The sequence below is a fragment of the Erythranthe guttata genome, chromosome 8 (genome assembly GCF_056151865.1).
Source record: "Erythranthe guttata isolate IM_541 chromosome 8, IM_541, whole genome shotgun sequence".
Lineage (NCBI taxonomy): Eukaryota > Viridiplantae > Streptophyta > Magnoliopsida > Lamiales > Phrymaceae > Erythranthe > Erythranthe guttata.
Genome location: NC_142540.1, coordinates 24,392,631 through 24,412,519, shown reverse-complemented (window position 1 = coordinate 24,412,519; position 19,889 = coordinate 24,392,631). Strand labels below are relative to the sequence as shown.

At 36.5% G+C, this 19,889-nt stretch overlaps 2 protein-coding genes across 2 annotated transcripts; both read right to left on the bottom strand.

The window, feature by feature from the left end:
- Positions 1–1,348: 1,348 nt before the first annotated feature.
- LOC105965019 (ENTH/ANTH/VHS superfamily protein) lies at positions 1,349–2,620 on the bottom strand. Its single transcript, XM_012989529.2, has one exon. The coding sequence runs from the start codon at positions 2,549–2,551 to the stop codon at positions 1,538–1,540; it is 1,014 nt and encodes a 337-aa protein (XP_012844983.2). The 5' UTR covers positions 2,552–2,620; the 3' UTR covers positions 1,349–1,537.
- Positions 2,621–15,880: 13,260 nt separating this feature from the next.
- LOC105959900 (PKS-NRPS hybrid synthetase cheA-like) lies at positions 15,881–19,275 on the bottom strand. Its single transcript, XM_088821376.1, has 4 exons — positions 19,098–19,275; positions 17,993–18,717; positions 17,357–17,863; positions 15,881–17,264 (listed from the first exon to the last, which is right to left on the bottom strand). Exons 1-4 carry the CDS (start codon positions 19,122–19,124, stop codon positions 15,881–15,883), a joined length of 2,643 nt encoding a protein of 880 aa, XP_088677502.1. The 5' UTR covers positions 19,125–19,275.
- Positions 19,276–19,889: the final 614 nt, after the last annotated feature.

Below are 19,889 nucleotides of genomic sequence, written 5' to 3'. Positions count from 1 at the left end.
ATTTTAACTGACCCATATACTTGTTTGTAAATTTCTAATTGTTCATATTTAAAACCAATGATTAGCAACGAGTTGGCCATGATTAGCACTTGTTTTGAGATCATTTTCTTATTCTACAATTAGTTAAGATCGATTCAAGCCCCACTCTCGATTCAAAATAATTATATTTTAATTTTCATTTAGTTCACTTAATTTTGATATGGGCTTGAGTAGCGTATTTTTTAGTATTGATTTGAATTATTGATCTTGCTCGTACAACGGTAGAACTAGGAGAAATAAAGTTTATTATCTGATTTTAATTTATTTTAACTTTGTTACTAATGTTGTCCGTTATTAATGCTACTATTGCGAGGGTATTTTCTGCTGCGACTAGATTGCACAGTCCGATAAATAATTTAATAATCGGGAGTTGTTTCTCAAAATAATTTTTTTATTTGGATAAAACAAATTGTGAAATAGCATTTAAATAAATTCATAATTTTTGTTTCGATTAATATATAAACAGCCATTATTGACAAGGCAATAATGGTGATGTATAAGTAGTAGCAACCGAGCAGGTGGCAGCTTACATCACATCTTATGCTATTGAGTTTTAAACATTAATGTGAAAATGATACCTATTTCTTGCTCTTGTTGTCACATTTTGACAAACATATAAAAATTTGGTACTTTATTATTGCTAGTGGATATAAATAAAATGCCATTGGTTAAATTAGTACTATTGGATAATATTACTATAGGATAACTGATCGAGCTCCAGCTCGAGTTCGAGTCTGCATTAGCTTGATTTTTTTATGCATAATTTATCATCTTTTGTACTCATTGAACTCTAGTTAGAGTATAACTTCATAATTTACCAAACAAAAATGCGGGTTCAAATTCCATCCATTATGTTAATAAATCGAGTTCAAAAAACAAACTTTTAACGAATAATCTGGAATCAATTATCGAACAGTTTTGCTTGATTTTAAATTCAGTTTTCGAATCAACTGAAAGATACTGTTTGTAAAGGTAAAAATAAAACTTCTCGGTATTGTTTATATAGTTTATAGATATCAAATAAAACTTCTCTATACTTGATTCGACATTGTGCAATAAAAACTCGTTTCAACTCAACTTATTAACATGAAGACTAATGTTTGAACAAATATATGTTTGATAAGTTATGCAACTCGTCTAGAGCATGAACTCGATTTTTGATTAATAAATATATACATACGTACCAGATTACTCGAGCTCGATTCGTATTCGACTCAGTTAGGGCTCGTTCGAGCTTAACTCAATTGCTTATCAAATGAAATTCAGAAAGAAAAAAAGATAATAAAAAAATAAATAAACTCAACTTACATAGAGAAAACAACAAATTTAATTTGAATATTTCTTAAAGCTATCATACTTTTTGACCATCTATATACATTGACAAAGGGGCAAAGTATTGAATAAAATGAATCATAAAAAATATCCTCATATACAAATATAGTAACTATATATTATCCTCTAAAATAATATTAACAAACCCCAATCCACAAGAAGAAAACTAGAACCTTCCTGATTGGCATTTGACCGGGTCAAACGTCCCCAAAACTCGCTCCCCGTACCGAGTCGACTCACTCGCCTTCCCCCAACTCAGCAATTTGGGGCCACTTTTGTACACCTTCAACATTCCAATTTTGCCCTTGAGTTCCTCCACTAAACCCCACATCATCTCAACCGAGGGCTTATTCACCACGTACAAAACCGTCAATCTTTCTCGACAGTCTTGTAATCTCTTTAAAGCACAAACGAGTTCGACCGAGTCGCCGAAACTCAGGTAACTCAGTCTCTCGTTGAACTCACTGAGTCGGACCAAGATCTCATTCACCGACGAGAGATAGTCGCCGGAGAGCAACCCCACGATCTCGTTCACCAGCGAATCGCCGTCGATTAATTGGGGCCCACGGCAGATTTCTTCGACAAGTACGACGAGGGAATCGAAGTCTTTGACCAGGTCAACGTTCAAGAAGGAGGAGATTCTCCGCTCCTGATTCTCTTTAACGGCGGCGGCGCAGGAGGAGGAGGAGCAGAGGAAGTAGCCGAGAACCCTGGAGGTGGAGAGGAGGGTCTCGAGGTAGCGGGCGTACCACCGCACCCAGGAGGAGAGCACCCACGTGGCGGCGGTGGCGCCGTCGCGGAAGTCGGAGAGTTTCAGGTGGTTGTGGCCGCCGCCGGCGGGGAAGATGGAGAGCTGGTCCTGGAGGATGAAGGGGCCGCGGCGGATGATGTGGTGGACGACGAGGAGGCACTTGAGGGCGACGACGCAGTTTCCGGTGCGGCGGAGGCGGTCCATGAGGGCGGTGATGATGGGGGAGGCGGTGGAGCGGGAGGTCTCGCCGAGGAGGAGGACGGCGGTGAGGGCGGTGTCCTCCGGCGGGGCGGCGGGGGTGTGTGTGGTGGCGCGTAGGACGGCGAGCCGGATGGATAACGCGTTTGGGTTTGATGAGAGTAAGGCGGCTTTTGATATGGAGGCTTTGTCTTTGATCAACCCTAAAAAATCTCTCAGAATTTTTCCCATAATTGAATTTTTGAATTTTCAGATTTCAGAAAGAAATTGAAATTAGTGGGGAAGATGATATTTTCTCGTAAATATGTGTTTATATATAATTATAATATATAATATAATATAATATAATTAAATATGTAATTAAGGTGCTTAATTTGAAAAGTCAGAGGTTAATGATGTACACTGTGTAGAACAATTACATATGCAACTTGCATTGCATGTGTAGATCAATTAATCTATATGGTTGGTTAGAAAAATATAATGGGTAAATAGCGCTCAAGCCCCTGTAATTTGAGTTTTGTGCACATGACTCCCACGTACTTTCTGTAGTTTGAATTTTATGCACATAACTTTTTTTATTGTATTTTACTTGGTAAATAATCGTGTCGCGCTTATTAGGAAGATGGAATTTTTGAAAGTACAAAGGGTTATGTGTTTATATTAAAATACAAGGGGGATATGTGTTATATTGATCAAAATACAAGGGATTCATATGCATAAAGTTAAAACTATAGGAGGAGTAAGTGCTAATTACCCAAATATATATAATTAAGTGTTTGACTTTTGTTTAGGAAGGTTATTTGAGATGAAAATTTTGGCCCATAATTGTTAAAATTTTAAAAGGGAATGTAGCACATACAAGGGAACGCGGATATGGACACGCATAAGGCGATAGACTTTTCCAAATAAATAGGATTCTGGTACTCAAAATATAGGGGCATCTTTGTAAATTACAAAAGTTTAGGTGTATATTTTGTAAATTGTAAAAGTATTCCAAGAAAAAAAAAAAAAAATCATAGCATCATGCCCTTTTTCCCCATAATAAAAAAGAAGAAGCTATAATTCATAACCCATAGTCATTACTTTCAAAGAAACTTTATGAATAGTAGCGGAGCCAGGAATTCGAAATAGGGAGGCTTAATACTTACGGGGGTTTGGGGGCAAAGCTTCCGAGATTTTTTTTTTTGATTCATTCGTATAAAGTAGCACAAAGTTTATAAACTTCAACTAAGAACACATAATTTTTTTGGTGAATAGGCTAAATTAAATTATTTGGGTGGGCTAAATTAAATTGTTTAGGTAGACTAATTACATATAATTATAGTATTTTATATATAAAAAAAAAATTGAATCCACAGTGGGCTGGAGCCCACCCTTGCCAAAGGGTGGCTCCGCCACTGTTTATGAGATAGAAAGTTAAAAAAATTACTAGCCGACACTGCTCCCCCCGCCCTTCGCCTTTGCCGCTCGTCTTAGTTTCAGTAGGATGTGTTCGTTTTTTAGAGATTTGTTCGACTACTCTTGTTTTGGGGAAGAAGTTACAAGAAAATATAATGAAAAAGAAAGAACGAATTAGGTAGGGCTAAATTTCTTATTTTCTATTTTTTTTTTTTTTTGAAAAAAGTCATGTTTCACTTAAAAACTGTGTCGGGCCCTGGGATATGCGTTTCGTATTTGTCCAAAATCGCAGTAAACGGCTCGACAGACGACAGCTATGGTAAATTACGTACACAGCCCGACACGGGTGTCCGAGTGTCGAAAATGCGGACTCTTCATATTCGAGACAACCTGAAAATATGGAAGTCCGTCAATTTAAAATCTTAGCACCTCATAGTAATTTAACTTTAAAAAAAAATAAAAAAAAAAAAAAAAGCTTGACATGAATTAATTAATTAGTTAGTAGTTAATTGTTAATTAATAATATGGGGTATACTTTTTGTTGGTCAACCAAAACAATAATTGGTAGATCATGCTTAGAACGAAAACAACCCAAGGAAACGAGTAATGACCACTATTTGGTCTCTAGGTGGTGGTAGAAAGTTGCGTTGACTGTTCAACTCTTATTGATATATTTTTTAAATTTTTTTTAGATATTATGTTATTAAAGATGATAAAACAACAAATTCAACAAATGATACTAAATTAAGTAGATAGATAACCACAAATAAACAATATAATTTTGCATAAATCTAGTCATGGGTAAACTTACACTCTCGTATAATAGTTTGTAAATCATACGAGAGATGTAAACTATACTCGGTTAATCATATGCAGGGACATTCCTGAGTAATTTGGGGGCCTTAGGCGAGTTTTAAGAATTTGTAAAAATGAGCGACCATTTTGTATTGTATGATGAACGCATTAGTTCATTCTAACGAGTATGGCTGGATAAGAATTTTTTGATTAACAGTTGAGAATTTTAGAGAAAATATTGATAAAGTTAAGGTAAATAAAATATTTACGGGGTTCATGGCAGAGCCTTGATTGGAAAAAAAAAAATCATACAAATGTTATTGAAAATACCCAATGTAAAGATTGTTGGAAAATAAGTTTAAATTTTTGAAATAGATAAAACTTTAATAGAAGAACTCAATATCTAACTATTTATAATCGATGTAAGACATTCCATTCACATTAAATGCAAGAATAAGTGAATTGTTTTACATCAAATACTTCAACTATGTAAAGTAGTATATAATTATGGTTATTCAAATTATTGAACTATTTTTATATTTTAAATATCATTTAATATTATGACTAGTATATATAAATAGCACAAAGCATTATTTAGGGGTCCCTATCTTTTTTTAAATCAGGGGTCCAAGGCGATGCATCTCTCGCTTATAGTCAGAACCGACCCTAACCATGTGGGACAGTATAAGTGGTACGCGTTTCTCATTATCACTTATTCCCCTTCTTTTACACGCTTTGGTTTTTTGAGAAACTACAGATAAATCCCCAATGCAATACCTAAAACGCAGATCAGTCCCTTGGTAGTTTCTTCAAGCAAATCAGTCCCTATTCTTGCGCCTAACATACAGATCAGTCCCCAATGAAATGTGAAAAATACTAAAATACCATTTACTTTATATTAATTTTACATAATTTATCGAAAACCTCCAACGCGCTATTTGTGTTACACGCTCTTTGCCCGTTGCATTTCAAAAATCAAACAATAAGAAGGAAGCTAAAATAGGCGCAAGAAAAAAAAAAACCACAGTAATCATTCATACCCATTTCCAGACAAATAAGCAACACAGACGAAACAAAAAACAAAGAAAAACGAAGCAACAAAGATGCAAAAAATAAAAGGAAAAAAGATTAAACAAACCCATTTCTAAACAATGGCAAAGGGAAGGCGTAATAAACAACAAGGTTTGATTTTTTTCTTCCATTGTCTCGGAAACCGACTCATTTAGGTGTTGCTTAAGTTTGCAAAAACGTTGATTTGATATAGGATATGGGGAAAATGCTTATTGTATTATTCGTGGTGGTTCTGTAGTATATATCATACGCAATAATGGCATTGATAGTGCATTTAGATGGTATTAACACAGGGTACTGGAACTACTGTTCCAAAAAAACATTTTGGTCCTAACAAGGGTTTGAGGTATGATGTTTGGTGGTTCTGTAGTATATGTCATACGCAATAATGGTATTGCTAGTGCCTTTGGATGGTATTGACACAGGGTACTAGAAGTATAATGTTTGATAGTTTTGTAGTATGTGTCATATGCAATAATAGTATTGCTAGTGCCTTTGAATGGTATTGACATAGGGTACTGGAAGTATAATGTATGATTGTTTTGTAGTATGTGTCATATGCAACAATGGTATTGATAGTGCATTTGAATGGTATTGAAAGAAAGTGCTGGAAGTACTGTTTGTGGAACTTTATAGTATGTTGTATTTGTTGTGATTGTACTTATGTGTATGTAATTGTAGGAATTGATGTAAAAGAAGATAGCAGCAAGCTAGCAATCGGCTGCAGGTGCTCACCAAGCGCTTTTCAAGGAACTATGGAAGGTGTGAAGAATCTGATGAAGAAACAACATTATGAAGAAGCGAAGAAAAATCCCTTCGTGGCAGAGCCCTGATTGAAAAAAAAAAAAAATCATAGAAATGTTATTGAAAATAAACAATGTAAAGATTGTTGGAAAATAAGTTTAAATTCTTGAAATAGATAAAACTTTAATAGAAGAACTCAATATCTAACTATTTATAATCGTTGTAAGACATTCCATTCACATTAATTGCAAGAATAAATGAATTTTTTACATCAAATACTTAAACTATGTAAAATAGTATATAATTATGGTTATTCAAATTATTGAGCTATTTATATATTTTAAATATCATTTAATATTATGACTAATATATATATATATATATATATATATATATATATATATATATATATATATATATATATATATATATATATATATATATATATATATATATATATATCACAAAATATTATTTAGCTATATTTTTTAAAAACAGGGGTCCAAGGTTATGCATCTCTCGCTTATAGTCAGAACCGACCCTAACCATGTGTGACAGTATAAGTGGTACGGGTTTCTCATTATCACTTATGCCCTTCTTTTACACGCTTTGGTTTTTCTAGAACACCCTTTTTACTCTTGAATATATCCTTTTTACCCCATGTATTTTCAATTTATTTCACATTATCCCTTTGTACTTTGATTTTGTCATTTTACCCCTAGACTCTTTCAAAAGTAACTAATAACCGTCAAAAGTATTTATAATATACTAATTTTGAGTAAAAAAATATATATATTTGATAATATTTCAACTTCATTGACTAGTACTTAATATTACTGAGTCAAGAAATAGTGAACTGAAAATTACAAAAGTAAAAAGATAAAGCATGAAAACTGAAAATACACAGTAACACAACATCTAAATGAGCCTTAGTCCATTGGGCCTATTTAATTGGGCCGAGCTCATAAGATAATAATTTTATTTATTATATGTATTAATTGGGCCGAGCTACTCCATTAGAGAAAATATATATTATTATTATAATATACATCAAATATTTCTTATGGACTAAGTTATCAAAGGCAAACATACGTGGCAATATCTCAGTTAGTTGTTCTTATCATATAATAGCATGACAATGCTATATAAATATTGTGTATAAATACACCCCTCAATGTAATACAATGAAATCAAGTTTTCTACAGAATTTCTTCTTTTCTCAATTGCTCACCTTCTTCTTAGCTCAATATAGTTTGTATTTTGAGAAATCATTATACAGTTACTACAAATATCTATATATATACTCCATGGCTTATATTATGTACAATATATTCTCGTATATAATATTTATTCTATAACACGTTATCAGCACGAGGTTTTGATCGATAGGGATTTGCTATTTTCGTATTCTTCTTTCTATTTTATTTTACGAAAATCCAGATCCTCGATCTATTTGTCGAAAAGACAAACGAGAATACTTCGGTATTTTATACGCTATCATTTCTCAAAGGATATGATGGATTCGTGTATATACATCTATAGCTTATTTATTTATTGAATTGTTGCTGAAATTTATATTTGCAAGCTTGTGGATCCCAAGCAGTGCTATAAGCACGTGGTAATTTTAACAAATCTGTGGGCCGATTTAGAGGCCAAGAAACTAACTCCGAGCATGATGCTCGTCGAGTAAAAGGATATAATAATCTCTTTACAAGGTCGATTTAGAGACTATGAGATTAACTCCGAGCCTGATGCTCGTGGAGTTGGAGAAATGATAATCTCCCTTTAAAGCCGATTTAGAGGCTATCGTTTTAACTCCGGGCATAGTACCCGTAGTAGAGCTTAACAGAGACCGTATAGAGGTCATACTATAACTGCGAGTCGAAAAACTCGTTGAGTCAAGACGTTGGAATTCCCGTCAAGTAAATGAAATATAACTCCGAGTTTAAACTCGTTGAGACTAGAAAGCCGATTTAGAGGCTAAATCATAAATATATCTCCGAGCCTGAAGCTCGTTGAGTCAAGACGTGATAATATCTGTCAAAAGCCGATTTAAAGGCCAAATATCTGAATATACCTCCAAGCCTGAAGCTCGTTGAGTCATGACGTGATAATATCCATCAAAAGCTGATTTAAAGGCTAAATATCTGAAAATAACTCCGAGCATGAAGCTCGTAGAGTCACTAAACGAGGTAAAACCCGTCAAGAGCCAACTTAGAGGCTATTAATCACAAGTCCAAATTTAAGGGTTTTGAGTTATTTTGTACCCACTGTATATAAATCTCTCTTGGAAGGTGTGATTCCCAAGATTGAGTTGTTTTGAAAAATCCACATGTACATATCTCCCTTGGAGGATAATTACCCGAGGTCGAGCTGATTTTGATACACGTACATGAAAAATATGGACAAATATGACTATTGCCTACTCGATAGTGCAACTACACACTCAATATTCAATAATAAAATATATTTCTCGAGTGTGACTTTGTGCAAGGCACAAGTTAAAACCATAGCAGGTTCCGCGGAGATAATAGATTGCTCCGGGAACGCAATAATTGTGTTGCCTAATGGTACCACTTTGCATATTGAAAATGCATCGATATCCAGTAGATCAAACAGGAATCTACTGAGTTTTAAAGATGTGAGACGCAATGGATATCATTTAGAGACACTGGTTGAAAATACCGTGGAGTGTCTACGCGTCACATCATATGTCATGGACAAAAGCATTGTTCATGAGAAATTCGAAGCGACGGCTTCTGGACTGTATTGTGTTCAAATTCGAGCTTGCGAATCCTACGCCACTATGCAATGGAAACTTGTTAATTCCGATATACACGGTTATGGCACGATCGACTGGGTCAGCCAGGAACGATTATGATGCGTATGATTGTACAACATATTAAGGGACATCCATTAAAAGATACAAAGATCTTGATGTCCAATGAATATTTCTGTGAATCGTGTTCACAAGGAAAGCTCATTATAAAAACTTCCATTGAAAAGGTCGGTTATGGATCACCATCGTTTTTACAACATATTCATGGTGATATTTGTGGACCAATACACCCTGCAAGTGGGCCATTTAGATATTTTTTGGTTTTGTTGGACGCATCTTCTAGATGGTCCCACGTATGCTTCTTATCTACGCGAAATATAGCATTTGCGCGTTTGCAGACACATATTATTGTGCAGCACTGGGAATAAATGTCGAGCACCCAGTAGCATACGTTCACACTCAAAATGGACTGATGGAATCTCTGATTAAACGCATCCAAATAATTGCTCGTACTTTGCTGATGAGATCTAAACTCACTAGTGCAGCATGGGGTCATGCAGTATTGCATGCATCTGCACTGATTAAATAACGCCCCACTGCTTATCATATGCATTCCCCAGTGCAATTGGCATTAGGCTTTGAGCCCGATATTTCGCACCTTCGCACATTTGGTTGCGCAGTGCAAGTGTCAATTCCTCCTCCTCAGAGGACTAAAATGGGTCCCCAACGCCGACTTGACATATACGTTGGGTTTGATTCACCGTCAATTATTAGGTTCTTGGAACCAATGACGGGTGATTTATTTACCGCTAGATTTTCGGATTGTCACTTTGATGAGACATTATTTATACCGATTGGTGAGGATATTCAGAATATCCGTGATAATGATAAACAAAAACTAATCGAGAATCTCACATGGTGTGAGCAACATTTATCTCACCTAGACCCACGTACCTCTGAATGTGAAAATGAGATCCATAGAATCATTCATTTACAAAATATTGCCAATAGACTTCCTGATGCATTTAATGATGCCTGTAAAGTCACGAAGTCATATATTCCAGCTGTGAATGTTCCAGCTAGGATCGTTGTTCCTGGAGAACATGCGAAAATGAATGATGATCCCCACGACAAAAACGGGGTAGACTTATTGGATCAAAGGACGTTGTTCCTAAAAAAAGGGGATAATCGATTAACGCGCGAACCAAGTGGTTCCTAGTGAGAATGCTCCAGATGAATCTATTGAGCCTGATATCGGAACAGTGATATCAAATCTCGGGAGTACCAAGAATCTCATAAGTTATTTCAATAATATATGGCATATAAATAAGATAATCATCGATAATATTTTTACATTCTCAATTGCTCAATAGACTTTCTACGATGATTATAATAATGAACAATGTTTTGTAATGTTGCAGGTACATCTCGTTGATTTACCAAACAAACATGTCTACTGCCATGATAATGTTAATTATATAGTGTAGGGAAGAGTCAGATAAACAAAGAGTGAATACATAAAAGGCGATCGAACCAAGTCCTTCCCGGCTTCTACATTTGAGAAATTGGTATACGGCGTTAGAATGATAGCTCACCCCAAAGGTTTACACTGCTCATTCAGGGGGAGCAATAATGCGCTGCACTCTTTTTCCTTTTTGACTAGTTTTGTCCCGTTGGATTTTCCAGCAAAGGTTTTTAACGAGGCAGCTTATGCACACGGCTTGGATTGAGTTATGCACTCTTTTTCCCTTCTGACCGATTTTGTCCCACTGGGTTTTCCTGTTTGAAGTTTTTAACGAGACATACATCTATATTTTACTCATACGATTTAAAGCCACTACAAAAGATACTTATTCCAAGTTATAATACATCAAATATTTCTTATGGACTAAGTTACCAAAGTCAAACATACGTGGCAACATCTCAGTTGTTCTTATCATATAATATAGCATGACAATGCTATATAAATATTGTGTATAAATACACCCCTCAGTGTAATGAAATGAAATCAAGTTTTCTACAGAATTTCTTCTTTTTTCTCAATTGCTCACCTTCTTCTTAGCTCAATATAGTTTGTATTTTGAGAAATCATGCATTATACAGTTACTACAAATATCTATATATATACTCCATGGCTTATATTATGTATACTATATTCTCGTATATAATATTTATTCTATAACAATTATATGTATTTTATGTCACTTTATAACAGTTTTAACAATCAATATATAATTTTTATTTTTATTTTTACCCGTGAATTATTTCAAACATTAAATTTTTTTATCGTTGTAAAGATCCCGGGAGAGGTCGTCCGCCATCTGAAAGAGTTCGCCTTGGAGAAAGGCCAAGAAACTGCGGATAAAGAAGTTGCGTGAAGGAAAAAAATGTTCGAGTTAGGTTAAAAAACGGCATAGGATTTAAAAGGGGGTCTTTAATATTTTAATAATTTCTACTAATGTATCCTATAAATCTGAACTAGTGAAATCTTGTTTGCATGTCCTCGTGGATATAGGTCACTTATATGTTCGAACCACATTAATTTCATGTGTTATTTATTCTGCTTTTAGTAATTATAACCCGTGTCTACAAAATAATTATATTTGCAACATTCTACTAGGATCCTTCGACCCTACACCCGGTGATAAACACCGATTGAATCTTCTGCTGACACGTAGATTTTTTTTGTATTTTTCTAAACCCCTACGGATTAACCCAAGTGATGGAATATATAATAAATAATTAAATATAACACGTGTCAGCAGAAGAATTACCTGGTATTTATCACCGAATGTAGGGTCTAAAGAATCCATTCTACTACCCTAACAAGTAAATTGTACAACTAAATAGATTAATTTCGATAGGCATGTAGACCAACATACACTAACATTTTATCCAAAGATACATAATATTTTGGGTGTGTATGTAAGATATTCTCTTTCTTTTTTTCTCCCCTGTATTTAAGTTTTGACTGGGGCTCAGATTAAATGATTATTTTATACTACATTTGATAAAAGTTGTATCGGGTGAATTTTTAATATTGATCTACAGACACCAATATATATATGTGTGTATGTATGTATGTATGAACGATAAAAATCTACCCTGTAAGTTTTATCGAATGTAGCATGCTATAAACTCAGATCAAACATTCAGTGCAAGAAGAAAAAAGAAAAAATATAAATAAATAAATGCGTTGTGGGACTGGAATTTACATTTCTGCTACTGAAATGATTTGTGCAGGCACAAATTAAACATTCAGGCACATTTTTTACCATTTCTCAAAAACCAAAAGGTAAAAAACTCAAAAAACTCTCTCTACCCTTTCGATTTTCTTTCGCAAAGCCCGTGCAAATCGTCAACAGATCGGAGGTAATTTTTACGTTTTTACGATCCTCATGTTATGTAGATTACGAATCCGAAAAAAAAAACGAAAAAAAAACCGCACTTGGGGACGCTCGCGCGATTTTACGCGAGCGCATCCACTTCGCTCGCGTAAAATTGCACGAGCGTATGAATTTAATTTTTTTTTTTTTTTTTTTTTTTTATTAAAAACCGGCTTTTAAGTTGCTCGCGTGGATTTACACGAGCGCATCCACTGCGCTCGTGTAAATCCACGCGAGCAACTTAATTTTAATTTTTTTTTTTTTTTTTTTTTTTTAATTAATTTAAAAATCTGCATTTGTTCTCCTCACGCAAAAATGCACGAGCATTTCAACAGTACTCGCCTGATTTCACACGAGCACTGTTGAAATGCTCGTGCATTTTTGCGCGAGCAGAACCAATTTTTTTTTTTTTTTTTTTTTTTTTTTTTTTCGTTTCATTATTTAAATGTTTTTTTTATATTAAATGAAATATTAATAAAGTGTTTATTTAAAATGTAGATGGCAGGAGGCCGGGGGAAAAGTCTTATGAGTCAAGTTGCCGGTAAAGGCAAGAGCTTAATGAAAGCCTTGAGCGGAAAGGGTGACAATCCGGAAGATCCGGATCGCATTGGAGACCGAGATGTCCTTGCTTCCGCCCGTAGAAGAAAGCAGTTAGCTCGAGAAGCAGCGTTACAGCGGGAAGATGAGAGATTGAGACGAGAAGCTGTTGCAGCTGGAGCCGGACCCTGTCGACCTACACACGATCTCCAGCTAGCTCGTAGTACATTGCCACATGCCGACGATGATGATGACCACAACAACAATCCAGATAATATGGATACTGACGAGGAGGTGGAGGAAGATGATGTACATCAGGATCGTAAAGCTGGTCGTGCCTTACCCTTTCCGCAGCTGCCTGGTCCGGCGTACTTGGAGGGTCCGTGCGATGGAGGGCCGCAAAATTTAGAGTTTATGCGATGGTTCAAGTCGCATATAGCGATGTACATTTGGGAAGGATATGTAAGTTTTTCTGTCAACACGTGCTTTACATAATTCTTATATTATTCATTATTTTTAGCTAACAATACATGCAATATTTTTCAGGAGCGCCGTGAAACTACACGGTGCGAGTCGAGGACCAAAGCACTCGAGGACTACCGCGGCCCGCAGGATAACACGATGATTGCGAGGCTGGAGGCAACAGATCTTTACCACTTACGAGACTGTTTTCTGAAGAAGATGAACAAGAACCTCATGCTAGCTTTCGTGGAGAGGTGGCAGCCGGAGACGAACAGTTTCCACATGCCATGGGGCGAGATGACGATCACGCTCCACGATGTCGCTTTCATCATGGGGTTGCGGCTGGACGGACCAGCAGTTTCTGAAATTCGCCCGGTAGAAGAGTGCTCACAGAGTCTTGCATCTGTATTGGGTCTCGGTCTGATGGACACCAATGACATGTTTCGAAACAAGGGAGTTGGTTGGGTTAAGGTGAGAGATCAGTTGACCCTTCCCTCCGCCACAGACGAGAAGAAGATGAAGGGCTACTTGATGTTTCTGCTTGGGTCTGTTTTGTTTGTAGACAAAACAGGGTGTAACATGAAGCCGTGGTGGATCCATTTTACCAACGATCTCGATAATGTCGGCAAGTATTCGTGGGCTTCGGCATGCTTAGCAAACATGTACCGCCAATTGGGTATTGCCACCCGCGCTGGGATGAACAGTCTCTGTGGATGTGTTATTCTCCTTCTGGTACGTGTAATTATTTATTAGTAATTATTTATTTATTTAAACTTCTATTTTATTTATTTATTCATTGGTGTTTGTTTTCAGTGCTGGATCTTTGAGCATTTCCCCTGCTTTCGACCACCTCTTTCCCGTTCATATGCCGAGTTTGAGCCTCGATGCAGAAGGTGGGCCCATGGTGGAGGCAATAAAACCACGCTGCAGGAATACCGGAAAATACTCGACGCCATGACCGAAAGAGATGTGAGTAATAATTTTTCTAATTATGTCTATAGTAGAGTTACGGATTTTTCTAATTAGTTTAAAATATGCTTAGGTTTGTTGGACCCCGTATGGTACCGGTGCACATTACTTACACCCTCGGAGCATGTATTACGGCACGATACAGTTCATGGATATAGTGGAGCCGTACATGCCCGACCGAGCGTTGCGGCAGTTTGGAAGAGTCCAGACTATTCCTTTCCCGATAATTGAATCGAACTTGCCACATAACCGCGGCTTGTTTGGCGCGGGATACAAAGTCACTTTCCACGCTCCTGGCGGCATGTGGCAGAACGAGTACGCCAACTTCATTGACCTGTCGCAATACCCTGAAGCCTGGCCGCCGGAAACAGTTGCCGAGGAGTACATGAAGTGGTACATCGAGCGGACGCACCGGTTCATTAGCAACCCTGATAGAGTTCCGCCTGCAGAACGGGTTGTTGCTGCGGTGCCGCCAGACCAGCCGTTCGCCAACGATATAGCTCGGCTCCTAGTTCCGATCGTGTTCGGTTTGACTGGTGACGACGCAGCAGAGGCATTCCTGAGCATTCAGCCGCAGTTGAGGGACTTGTTGACGCCACATGCCCACTATTTGCGTCTCTTACCTAGGAGAGGTCGCGGGGGAGGTCCGAGGACTCGGGGTCGGGGGTCGAGGGGTGGACAGTAGGACATGTTATCTATTTGTGTATTAGTTTCGGATATTTTGCACCTGACAATTGGTATTCGTGTGTTGTGATTTGTTGTTTGTTTTCGAATTTAGTTTTTTGTACGGATGTTTCATTTTGGATTTGCGGATATTTCTTATTTGCCCGTATTTAGTTATTTAGTTATTTGTACGGATTATAATTATGTTGTATCGAACGAAGTTATTTAGTTATTTGTACGGATTATAATTATGTTGTATCGAACGAAGTTATTTAGTATTAACGGGATTTAAAAAAAAAAAAATAAAAAAAAAAATATTTTTTTTCTCTGCTCGTGCGTTTTCACACGAACAGAGGTGTTCTGCTCGTGTGAAAACACACGTGCAGAACGCCTCTGTGCGTGTGAAAACGCACGAGCGTATTTCCACGTAATCTTTTTTTTATTTTTTTTTATTTTTTTTTTTTTAAAAAACCAAAAAAAAAAAAAAAAATATTTAATACGCTCGTGCGTTTTCACACGCACAGAGGCGTTCTGCACGTGTGTTTTCACACGAGCAGAACACCTCTGTTCGTGTGAAAACGCACGAGCAGAGCAAAAAAATATTTTTTTTTTTTTATTTTTTTATTTTTTTTTTAAATCCCGTTAATACTACAAATAAAAATATAATTTCGTTCGATACAACATAATTATAATCCGTACAAATAACTAAATAAGTAAGTCCGATAACAACGTAAACAAAATTACAATAATACAGTACTACCTATGCCTAGAAGTCAACGTCGTCCAAAAAGCAAGTCGATCCGCGTAAAAATCTCGTAGAGGTAGTAAATTGGGAGCTGCAAAATACCTCCACTGAGGATGGAGACGAGGAAGAGGGCATGAAACCGGTACTCGTATGATCATAAAATGATCGTTATGTAGCGACATAGGAATAATACGTGATAACGCGGGGTTCCCAACTAGTGGTAGGTGAGTGATGCTACCCCGTTCAGTGAATATTAATACCATTGCGTTGTATCTTGTAGCGATCGTCAACCCCATATCTGTTGACATCCATTTCGTCCGTGGCGCCGGTCCCCTCTCATGACTGCATGTCAAGATATAATCAGCGACTGTATTTCGACCCCCCTCATCCCCACCAAAAATAGTAGCATATAGATTGTAACGCTCCATAAACTCCTCAACCAAGTCAGTTCTGACTTGTGGCCATCTCTCTTGACTGCCGTAAACAACTTCGGCTATGCATCGGTAGCCACAATTTCCATCGGCCCTCACATTAACATATGAGGCTATGGACTGTGCGAGAAACGGAGGAAGGAAGGAAAAGAAATTGACCCGGTCGCCGGCAGTAACAACTGATTCTTCCGTCGATTTAGTACATCCGCGAGGACGACCTTTAACCTTTGACTCTGGCGTATCAGCTTTAAATTTTGAGTCTGGCGTTCTTTCGGTCGGGGTTTTGCGACCCTTAGAGCCGGAAGAAGATTTAACTTCGGATTTCCGATTCATCGTGTGCTCATATCCGGACAAGTACCTCTTCATCGAGTTATTCTTAGGTCGTCCCTTGGCCTTCACAAATGTCGGCTCTTGTAAATGCGTTGAAGAAGGATTATTTAGGTCCCGTAAATAGTCGGCCGCATTTTTTTGGGACATGTAATCTTTGTTTGATAACTTCTCGAACTCATCGAGAAGAACTTTCTTAATTGCAACTGTGCGATCAAACGGTTCCTCCTCGTCCTCCCATGGATCCGACTTTGGCTTGACAACCAACGTTCTCCAGAATGGATGTAACTGTTGCGGATAAAAAGTATCTCCCTCAGCAATTTTAACTGCAATCATACACGCACACGGGAGTCCGTGGGTTCGACTTAGGTAACAGTTGCAACTATCCGGATTATTTTCTAATTTTTCGTACTCTTTATCCAACAGGTCCAGTGCTTTGTGTGATACGTTACATACCAAAGCACCGAAGCACGACAGTGAAGTACTGTACATCCTGACTGTTCTACTGCTTTCATTTTCCACCTTCAATTCATTAATTTGAAGGTCAACTTGCGCATCTAGTGCATTTTGAACTGTATCCATAGCTCCAGTCGATGTTTGGATCCAACGCTTCGATGCACGATGTGCACTCTCTACTCTGTTTCGAGAAAACACTCAAATAATGAATAAATGTAACATGTGTATAAAAGATTGTACGTAACGAGTTTATAGTAAAATCAATTTATATACCTTTTAGTCGTCGTGTTACCGAAATGAACGATGTTGTTGGTCCAACACTTAACAAATCTCTCCTTATAAATCAACCACGTTTCATTGATGTAAGTTATCAGCTTCGGATATTGCCCGTACAAACTAACTATCTCTCTATAGTTGCATTCGTATTCTTCCTCAGTCTCAGATTCGACTAACTTTGCCCACACCGTCCTCCGGAACAGTACACCCAACTTGGTGTTACCCAAGAATTTTGACGCGTTTGCCTCAACGTTTCTGTTTATGTGATATAAACATAACATGTGATGCGAATGTGGAAACACGTTTGGCAATGCTTTCAGTAGGCCCAGCTCACGATCTGTCAGTATCACTTCTGGTTCTATCCCGATTGGTAATATGTCTCGCAAACATCGCAATGTCCATGCATAAGTGTCCCCATCTTCACGTGACATAAAAGCAACGGCAATAGTGAAGTTCCTTCCCACGGGAGTAACCCCAATGATCTCCAAAAGAGGCATTTCATATCTACATGAAGGTAATTATAATTTAGTCAACTCTTACATATATATATATATATATATATATATATATATATATATATATATATATATATATATATATAATAAATGTAATACACATTTAAATAATTATTACCTGTTACTCTTGTACGTGCAATCCATCAGGATGACGTATGGAAATAACTGCAAAAGCTTTATTGAATCAGGGTGCGCAAACATAACGTCTTGCACTGTATCACCAGCTGGATTTGTTCGATGCCATTTGCTGTATCCACTCTCACTTAGTTCGTGCCACAGATGTTGTATAACTGTTTTTCCTTTCATTTCCTCTCGTCTAATTTTCTGTGATTCATTGTACACTTCTCTCAAGGACGCAGCCGTATCCGGATTCATCTGCCTCAGATGATGCAAAATTTCCTTCGGCTTCACATGGCTCTTTTTCAGTATCTTTGTCACTTCTCGTTGCTCTTCAGTCAGGCGACTTAGCGACCGTAGTCCTTGTGGATATTTATGAGGATTATGATTGTGCTTGCCATTTTTGATGGTAAGGCGCCATAATCCATCACGACCCTCTTTACCCCATAGCGCAAAAGGGCATTTACACTTTATTGAACCGGACTTCCGGCTTGTTTCGACCTCTGCATTTTTTCCTCGACTCTTATAGGCTCTTTTGCAAGTCAAATATTGTCGGCCCTCGTGGTAAGACTGTCGCCTAATCTCATGTCCATGACTGATGGCCATATTCATCGCCCACTCGACTAGTGCATCTTTACTATCAAATGCAGTCGAAATTGTGAAAAATTCACTGAAATCATGTAGCTCGAATGTTTCAATATCTTCATCCACATCTATGTATACTTCCTGTTTTTATATTAATGTAATTAGCAAATTATAAAACTAAAGAATAAAACTATTAAAAAAAAAAAAAAAAAAAAAAAAAAAATTGTGGTGCTCGTGTGATTTCACACGAACAGAGACGTTCTGCTCGTGTGATTTCACACGAGCAAACCTCCTCTGCTCGTGTGAAATCACACGAGCTAATTAAAAAAAAAAAAAAAAAAATGTTCTTGAGCTCGTGTGAATTTACGCGAGCACTTGCCAAGTGCTCGCGTAAATTCACACGAGCACATGAATAAAAAATAAAATTCATCTACTCGTGTGAATTTACACGAGCACTTGGCAAGTGCTCACGTAAATTCGCACGAGTAGATGAATTTTCGGGAAAAAAATGAAAAACTTACATTCGGGTCTAAGTTGTTTGGATCCATCGCAAAAATTGTTGAATATCTGAAATTTTTCACTTTGAATGTTGAGTTTTCTTTTTTTATAGGATTTGGTAGGAATAGTACAAAAGGTAAATACTTATGGTAAAAAGGTAAAAAACCATGGTAAAAAAGTGCCTGAATGTTTAATTTGGCCTGCGTATATCACCACCCTTTCTGCTATTGCCTTTTGTTCTTAGATATGTCTGCTTTTTGTTGAAAACGACAAGAGAGATGATCTTGTGGTTTAGGAAATTTACGTTTATTAAACTAAAATCAAAATTCGTAAGTTAAAACTTTAAATTTTAAAATATCATGTAAACAATAATTATTATTATTTAAACTTTAAATCTAGGTCGGCCTTTATATCCAAATCGTACTGTTATAATTTCTTTTGTTATGGTGACGCTATTTTGACAAACAATTGGATTATCTTATATATAAAAGAAAAAAAATGCTAGGGTAATCTAAGAAATCCCAATGACATATTTGTAAAAATAATTAAGTTATGTGTATACATAATTTTTTATCTCCTATTTTGCAGTCTGTTTTTTTTTTTAATTACTTTAACACCAAATCTCGGATAGCAAAATAATAATCCACTACATCTATATAATAATAACAATAATAATAATAATAATAATAATAATAATAATAATAATAATAATAATAATAATAATAATAATAATAATAATAATAATAATAATAATAATAATAATAATTGTAATTGTAATTAACTAGGGAAGCAACATTTTCCTTTTTTGAAATTTT

What these genes read in the sequence shown, in the direction of transcription:
- LOC105965019 (XM_012989529.2), bottom strand. Translation starts at nt 2,551, where the DNA reads ATGGGAAAAATTCTGAGAGATTTTTTAGGGTTGATCAAAGACAAAGCC.
- LOC105959900 (XM_088821376.1), bottom strand. Translation starts at nt 19,124, where the DNA reads ATGGATCCAAACAACTTAGACCCGAAT. An exon ending in CAAACAACTTAGACCCGAAT is followed by an intron (nt 18,718 to 19,097) that starts GTAAGTTTTTCA and finishes ATATAAAAACAG; the next exon opens with GAAGTATACATAGATGTGGA. An exon ending in TGCACGTACAAGAGTAACAG is followed by an intron (nt 17,864 to 17,992) that starts GTAATAATTATT and finishes ACCTTCATGTAG; the next exon opens with ATATGAAATGCCTCTTTTGG.